The sequence below is a fragment of the Mus caroli genome, chromosome 9 (genome assembly GCF_900094665.2).
Source record: "Mus caroli chromosome 9, CAROLI_EIJ_v1.1, whole genome shotgun sequence".
In the NCBI taxonomy this organism is placed as follows: Eukaryota; Metazoa; Chordata; class Mammalia; order Rodentia; family Muridae; genus Mus; species Mus caroli.
The window spans coordinates 102,582,043-102,589,292 of record NC_034578.1 but is presented as its reverse complement, the minus strand read 5'-3'; the positions used below and the strand labels follow the sequence as shown (position 1 = coordinate 102,589,292).

General features: G+C 51.1%; 1 protein-coding gene across 2 annotated transcripts in view; it reads left to right on the top strand.

The window, feature by feature from the left end:
* The window catches only part of Mapkapk3 (MAPK activated protein kinase 3), a 35,299-nt gene that overhangs the window by 24,939 nt on the left and 3,110 nt on the right, over nt 1–7,250 (top strand). For both annotated transcript variants that reach the window (XM_021171596.2, XM_021171595.2), the window contains exons 3-8: nt 1,364–1,503; nt 2,640–2,704; nt 3,168–3,247; nt 4,938–5,061; nt 6,211–6,286; nt 6,656–6,780. In XM_021171596.2, coding sequence (XP_021027255.1) covers nt 1,364–1,503; nt 2,640–2,704; nt 3,168–3,247; nt 4,938–5,061; nt 6,211–6,286; nt 6,656–6,780 — 610 coding nt within the window. The remainder of the gene's footprint in view (nt 1–1,363; nt 1,504–2,639; nt 2,705–3,167; nt 3,248–4,937; nt 5,062–6,210; nt 6,287–6,655; nt 6,781–7,250) is intronic.

Below are 7,250 nucleotides of genomic sequence, written 5' to 3'. Positions count from 1 at the left end.
TGGCTCTCACTCCTGGGCTTTGCTCATTTCCTATGGCAGCCTTAGGGAAGGCAGCCATAGCCCAAGGCTGTTAACCCGAGTGAGATTCCTGACACCCGCCTACCTCATGCACTTTACTGAGGTGAGGGTGTGAGGGTGACTCTGTTATTACTCCATTTTACTGGGTTGTGGGCTGTGGCTTGGAGTTGTACATACTTTCTTAAGGTCACAGGAAGTCACTGAAGGAATTCAACCCCAAACCTACACCAAACTCCACCAAGCTGTTATTTTCCTCAATTAAGGTCCTCCCTGGCCTGAGTTTCAAGCTCTGTGTTAGATCCTGGGGTCTGTAGGCCTGGGATGAGGGTGAGGTCATCTTGAGGTGGATCCATCTCTCTGGCATTGTCCCTTCCTTTCTACAGAGGTCTCAGGGATGCTGCGGAGTTCTGTTGAAAGCTGGAGGTCATGGCCAAACAACTAATTTTATTTTATTTATTTATTTAATTAAGAGAGAGAGAGAGAGAGAGAGAGACTGAGTGTAGGACAGCTTGCAGGATTTGGTTCTCTCCTTCTACCTTGTAGGTTCCAGGGATCAAATTTAGGTCACCAGGCAGGGCAGCAGGAACCTTTTACCCACCGAACCGTCTCACCAGCTCCAAGCAACTTCTTTTAGAAGTTCTTTTCTTGGGAGTGACGGTTTTATTTCTGCCCCCACTCCTGGAGAATGTGATGTCTTAATTACCTTTGCTCCTGCAGGAGTACAGCTGAGTCTCCCTCCGCCGCTCAGGGCCAGGTCCCAGAGGAAAGACTTACGGACACAGGCCCCACCACCTCTTCAGGCAGCCTCTGTATGGGTTCCAACAACTTCTCTGTATTCTGGGCTTCTCCTTTTTCCTTTCTTTACCACTCCCACTTTCCCACAGAGAGACATTACGAGAAACAAGGAGTCACCAAGGGCCTGGCATATGCAGATCCCAATCAGCCTGGATAACTGGGTAACCTGTCATCAAGGATAAAAATGAGGCTCAAAAGATATGTGGTTCCTGGCCTGGCACCCCAATGACGCATGTGATTCGCCACAAACCTTGCGCAAGCTCCACTTCATTTCTTTCCCCTGAAAAGAGAAATGGGGACTTTTCTGACCTCTGACCCCCTAGCCTGTTACCCATCTTCCAGGGCCATCTAGACTTACTGGCTAAGCTGCTTGTGCCCAGGGCTGACCCCCCTCAAGTCCAAAGGCTCACTGGACCATAAGGCAGGAAAAACAGGATTTGAATTTTCACTTTGCTCCTCATAGTCTGGTATTTGGGCAGGTCGAGGGTCTCTTCGAGCAAAGTGAGGGGAGCAAGTGTGTGCCTGACGCCCTTGATGCCTCCCTTCACAGCTGCTGTATGACAGCCCCAAGGCCCGGCAGGAGGTGGACCACCACTGGCAGGCGTCGGGTGGCCCCCACATCGTGCGCATCCTGGACGTGTATGAGAATATGCACCACGGCAAGCGCTGTCTCCTCATCGTCATGGAATGGTAGGCGGGCAGGCGGGCGCCCTGCCTCTGAACCCCTACTGGTGGTGTCCTTTTGCCCTGGGATCACTGCTATCCAGGGAGTTCCTTCTTCAGACAGCAGCCCTGACCATCACTTCAGCCCTAGAGGAGTAGACAGTCACCGGGCTTGCATCCGTATAGCTGGCCACCAGGACTTCTCCACCAGGGCAGGAAAAATAACTACCACAGCTCTCTGTTTCCTTCCTGAACGGGACTTCCACTCTGCAAGGAATTATCAGAAAAAGCCACCAAGCCCTGACTGTGTGGGCAGGGAACTTTGGGGAAGAGTGGGATACACACAGCCCTTCGCCTTTCTCTTTTCTATTAGATGCTGTTGATGAGTCCTGTGGCCAGGAGTCATTAGCCTTCTCCACCTTGGGCTTCTGCCACCAGCCCTGGGGTTCAACCTTAGCCTTCCTCAGACCCTATGCCCCCTGTCTGGGTTCTTTTTGTCTGCCTTTCAAGTTTCTTCTTCCTCCGTAGGTTAGCTAGCTGTTCAGATTTGGGGCTCAGTCTTGGCTCTGCCACCCACCAGCTGTGGGACTGTGGGCACCCACTAATCTCTCTGAATCTCAGTTAACTCGCATGTTAAGTGTGGAGGAAGGTTGTAATGAGGCACTCACCCCGAGCATGCCTCTGCTCCAAGCTCTCCCTGTATATCACACAGCCAATCTTCATGACGAGTTGGAGGTTGGTGTTAATATTCTCCTTTAACAAAAGAGGTAGTGGAGGGAAGGAAGCAGACCAGGGTTATGTAGCAATGTACACGAAGGGTGGATGGAGCCCAGAGCGTAGCCCACAGGGAGCACTCAGAGAGCAGTGGGGCCTTGAAGATGTCAACTGACGTCTCATTGTGCATCTGGGGAAATACCCTTCGATGGGGGGTGGGGGGGCCGGTGTTCAAGGTCTCAGAGCCGGCACCACGGGGGAGCATAGGAGTTTCTGGGCAAGGATCCAGGCTCCCCACCTTTTCTTAGTTCTGAAAGTTCAAATCAACCCACTCAAGCTGACAGCCATCTGCCACGTTCTTCACGGCACAGGGACCCAGGCCTCTGATCTAGGGCAGAGTGAGTGAGTTGGGGATACTCAGCCCGGCCCCCTTTCTGCTTGTCTTGCAGCATGGAGGGTGGTGAGCTGTTCAGCAGGATTCAGGAGCGCGGTGACCAGGCTTTCACTGAGAGAGGTTAGTGTGGACCCTGGGACAGTAGGGAATTAGGGCGGAAAGGCCACGCTGGAGTTGCTGTGACATACTAGCCAAGGCCTGCCCCTCACTGCACCTCAAGATTCACTTAACTCCAAAGAGGGAGATGGAATGTCACATCCCCTCAAGGGGGTTTGGTTTTTGAATCTGTGACATTGAAGATGGACCCTCTGTGGTCTTGAGACGGGGAACTCAAGCTCTTGGCGCTGACCCACTGTGGAACTGATATGAGGCAGTGTAAGGCCCGAGGGAAGAACCCTCAGGACATCCTTGGAAGAAACTGGAATGTCTGGACGGGGATCTAGGATAGAAGACCTGAGTTGCAGGACTGCCATCTAGTGCTGGCCTGCAGAGACCATGCTTAAGAGAGATTAGAGGCTGGGTCCCCCTCAGGTCACCTGACTTGTAACTGACACTCCTCTAACTCCTCTATCTGTGCCTGCAGAGGCTGCAGAGATAATGCGGGACATTGGCACTGCCATCCAGTTCTTGCACAGTCGGAACATTGCCCACCGAGATGTCAAGGTGAGCTGACCAAACTCAGCCTGGGAGGGGGGCAAGGAAGGAGGAGGAAGGAGTTACTCAGCCGCAGCCCCTGCTGCCCTCCCCTCGTACTCCCCCTGCCCCCCTCACTCCCTGAATTGAAGCTAACTTCCTTGCCTCAGCTTCTCAGCTAAGACTGCTCTTCTCTCCTCCCATAGCACAACACACTCATTCTGCTCTCGCCAGATGGACGTCCTTGTTTTCTTCAAACACTGGGCAATCCCAATAGTAATGAGAGTAACTGCCTACTTCCAGCCAGTGGGCCCCGACAAGCATCTCTTAATTCTCACCTGGCACGGTGGGATAGGGGCCATTTACCCATTTCATAGACAAGCAAACTGAGGCTCTTGGAGAAACTGTCTTGCCTTAGGCTGTGAAGTTGCTGCTTTGGGTTCCCTTCATTTGTTCACTTGCTCAGTAAGAAGTTTTATAACTATCTATCTCTGTGCCAGACCTTAGAGAGGGGCTGCCTTATACCATCAGGTCGTCTGTGCAGTTAGAGATATAATTTAAACAAATTTGACCACCAGACAACAGCATTTAAATAGAACAAAACCATTTGCTGGCTATTGGAGGAATGAACCTAGGCAGACCTAGGGCTGAGCCTGCTTGCCTTCCTGGTGGATGAATTTGAAAGATTCTGCTCCAAAATTTCTTTCCTGGGAAAGCTGGGGTTTCCTAGGCAGCCCTACGTTCATATAACCATATGCATGCACACACATAAGCATTTGTGTGTGCACCACTATTAGCACAGAATCTGTTTGTTCCTCCTCGCCTTTATGCACGAGGCTTACTTCCTCTTAAGCCCAGGCGGAGGAGAGCAGAGAGACGAGCTGACATGCTCCTCTGGCTGAGGGCTACCAGCCCGTGCAGTTACCCTTTGATTCAGGGTACACACGCAGCCAAGGCAGACCCACCCTCTAAATCCGTGCTTTATTTTAGCCCCTGAGTTCTCTTCTTCCTATGGGAAGAGAAGCCGTCTTTGAGCAGAGTATGCTAAACAGATTCTCTATTTATTCCCATCCAAGGTCGGATCGTCTCAAACAGAACCTACAAAACAGCTCCCACTGCATCCAAACTGGAGCACTATTCTTCCACCCAAGTTTTGCTTGGGCATCCTGGTCCTGCTCTTTGGCATGGACCTAGATCCTACCTGTTCACTGAAAGCCAGCTTTTAGGGCTGCCTCCTCCCTGGAACCCTGCTGTCTATCCCCATCTGCCAGCCCCATCTGTGCTTTGCAGCAAGGAAGATTTCTTCTGTGTAGCTCCTGGGGTCTGAGTTGGGGGCACGTGCTTCCCTGAACAGCCTCAAGTGGGCCTGGTCTGCTGACTTTGTGGGCTTGGTGATATTGGCTCATGAGCATCTGCTTTCTACTCCAGCATCTTTCTGGCTTTTCATGGTATTCACCCCAACTCAGGGACAGAAGTTTCTGCCCAGGGGCTTTCTATGGCACCTGATCATTCATGGTCTTGTCTGAGCACCTGCCTCACTTTTCTCTCTGTGGATGAAGGTATCAGTTCCATGTTGTTAGTGATCGAGCTCCAGAGCTTTCCATAAAACAGAGCTGGCTTATCATATATAGGGATGGAGGCAGGGAATCTGGAGGAGGGGACTCTGTCCATTCCTGGTACCTTCCTCTATACCAATGCTTTCTTTCTCTTCTGGATACAGCCTGAAAACCTACTCTATACATCCAAGGAGAAGGATGCTGTACTTAAACTCACCGATTTTGGCTTTGCCAAGGAAACCACCCAAAATGCCCTCCAGACACCCTGTTACACTCCCTATTATGTGGGTGAGTCTTTTGCATGTGGCTTGTATCCCATTGCTGTAGAATGCTACAGGATGGTTAGCCAGAGGGTTGTGGAAACCAAAGAGTTAAAGCCTGGTGAAGAGGGAGGAGGGAGCAGAGGGAGGAGGGAGCACTCTTGTCTTCATGGAGGCGGGTGATGGGGGGGGGGGCCCGGAGGCTGCAAAAATATTCTTCCAAACTTCAGCTTCTGCTTTTGAAAATAGATCCAGGAAAATTCTGGCTGTGGCCTGTGAGCTGAATGACGTCACAGCAGCTCTAAATATATACGTGATAAAAGGCTGCCATCAGCTCGGGACGGAGCCCAGCTTCGGTTGTTTTTCTCCGGTTTTCATCTTCATATTCAGAAAGTGGGCAGGCCTTTTCTCCTACATTAGAGGGATGCAGGGTACTAGTAGCTGCCTTGTGGGAAAGGGTCCCTTGAGCCAGGAATTAGGTGGGGCTAGGGGCATCCACATACTTAATGATGCCTGGGAAAGCTCCTGGCAGGCTCCAGTACATCCTAAGGCCCCTGTAACAAGTGTCCCTGCTTTGAGAGTTGGGCAATGACTGACACTTTTGTCCCTTTTGGGAGAGCAATTAAGGGGTACAAAGCTTCAGAAATGGTCCCCCCCCCCCTGTTTATCTGAGAGTATTCTGCAATACTTTCATGATAAGTCCGGCCTGCTGAGCTCAATGCACTGACTGGAAGACTAAGGCCAATGGGTGGGTATCCAAGCTGACTGGAACACAGAACCCTGTGATCCAGGCTGTGCGTTCAGGGAGACACAACGCTGAGAGACAAAACACAGAACACGGTTGGCAGACTGTGATCCTCTTCAATGGCGAGCCCTCTCCAAACTTGGGGCTGGCCTTCTCCCTTCCTCTCTCTTACCAAGTTGAGACTGGCAGAGGGGCTGGAAGTAGCTAGGGGTTTGTCTGAAAGCAGCTTTTTTTTTTTTTCTTTCTGGTAGCTGTCTCTCCTCCCCCAACTTCACACACATGCTGCCTTCCCAGAAGGTGCCAGACACTAGTCTGCTCTGCCCTATCTCCCAGCCTGGGTACCTGTTCCTCACCTTACCCAGGCTTAAGATTTCTTCCTAGTCCCCAAGACCCTTGGGGCTAAGAGATTTCCTATGCCCTCTGCTTTGGTAGCTCCTGAGGTCCTGGGTCCAGAGAAGTATGACAAGTCGTGTGATATGTGGTCCCTGGGCGTCATCATGTACATCCTGTGAGTACCACTCCCCACCCCCACCCCCACCCCCGCAACCCTGCCTCAACCTTCTGCTTCTACCTTTCCATGAGCTATTTCAGCTTCTCACTCCCTGTGTCCCTAGGGAGGGACTTTTTTTATGCGTCATCCCTTGGCCAGATTGTCTTTTGTTTCCTGTGTTGTTAGACACAGGCCTTGAAACTGCCTGCGGGCTTCCTCATGTCAAGGCTGATGGCATTCCTGGGATATGTTCAAGAGTCCACAGGGCTGGTATTATTGCTGTGGTGTCAGGAAGCCTATCTCCCTAGTGAAAAGGAGAAAATGGGTCTGTCTGACCCTTGTGTGCTCAACCCTTGTACCAAACGACCGACCTCTTTTCTTTGCCAGTTTGTGTGGATTCCCACCCTTCTACTCCAACACTGGCCAGGCCATCTCTCCAGGAATGAAAAGAAGGATTCGCTTGGGCCAGTATGGCTTCCCTAACCCTGAATGGTTTGATGTCTCTGAGGATGGTGAGTAAGCTTCTCTACTCAACCTGGCCCCTTCAACCTTCATTCTGGGAGATATCATTTTTGGTTGTTTTATAAAATGGCGGTGGAAGGGGGTGGTGGACCCTGCCAAGGTGTCTCCCTGAACAATCAAGCTATGTGGGGAAGGGGCAGGGGTGGAGAGAGAGAGAGAGAGAGAGAGAGAGAGGATGGAGAGAGAGAAGCCAAACAGAGCAAGGTACATACCTGGCAGGTAGCTATTGCTGGGTAAATGTTGGGTGGAGCCTAGAGGAAATGCTAACCCCTTTGGCAGCCAAACTGACTTGTGTTCAAATCCTAGCTATTCAAACCTAGCCAAGTCATCTGAACCTTTCTTTTTTTTTTTTTTTTTTTTTTTTTGGTTTTTATATTTTTGGTTTTTTGAGACAGGGTTTCTCTGTAGCCCTGGCTGTCCTGGAACTCCACATCTGTGAGATCAACGGGCAGAACGTCAT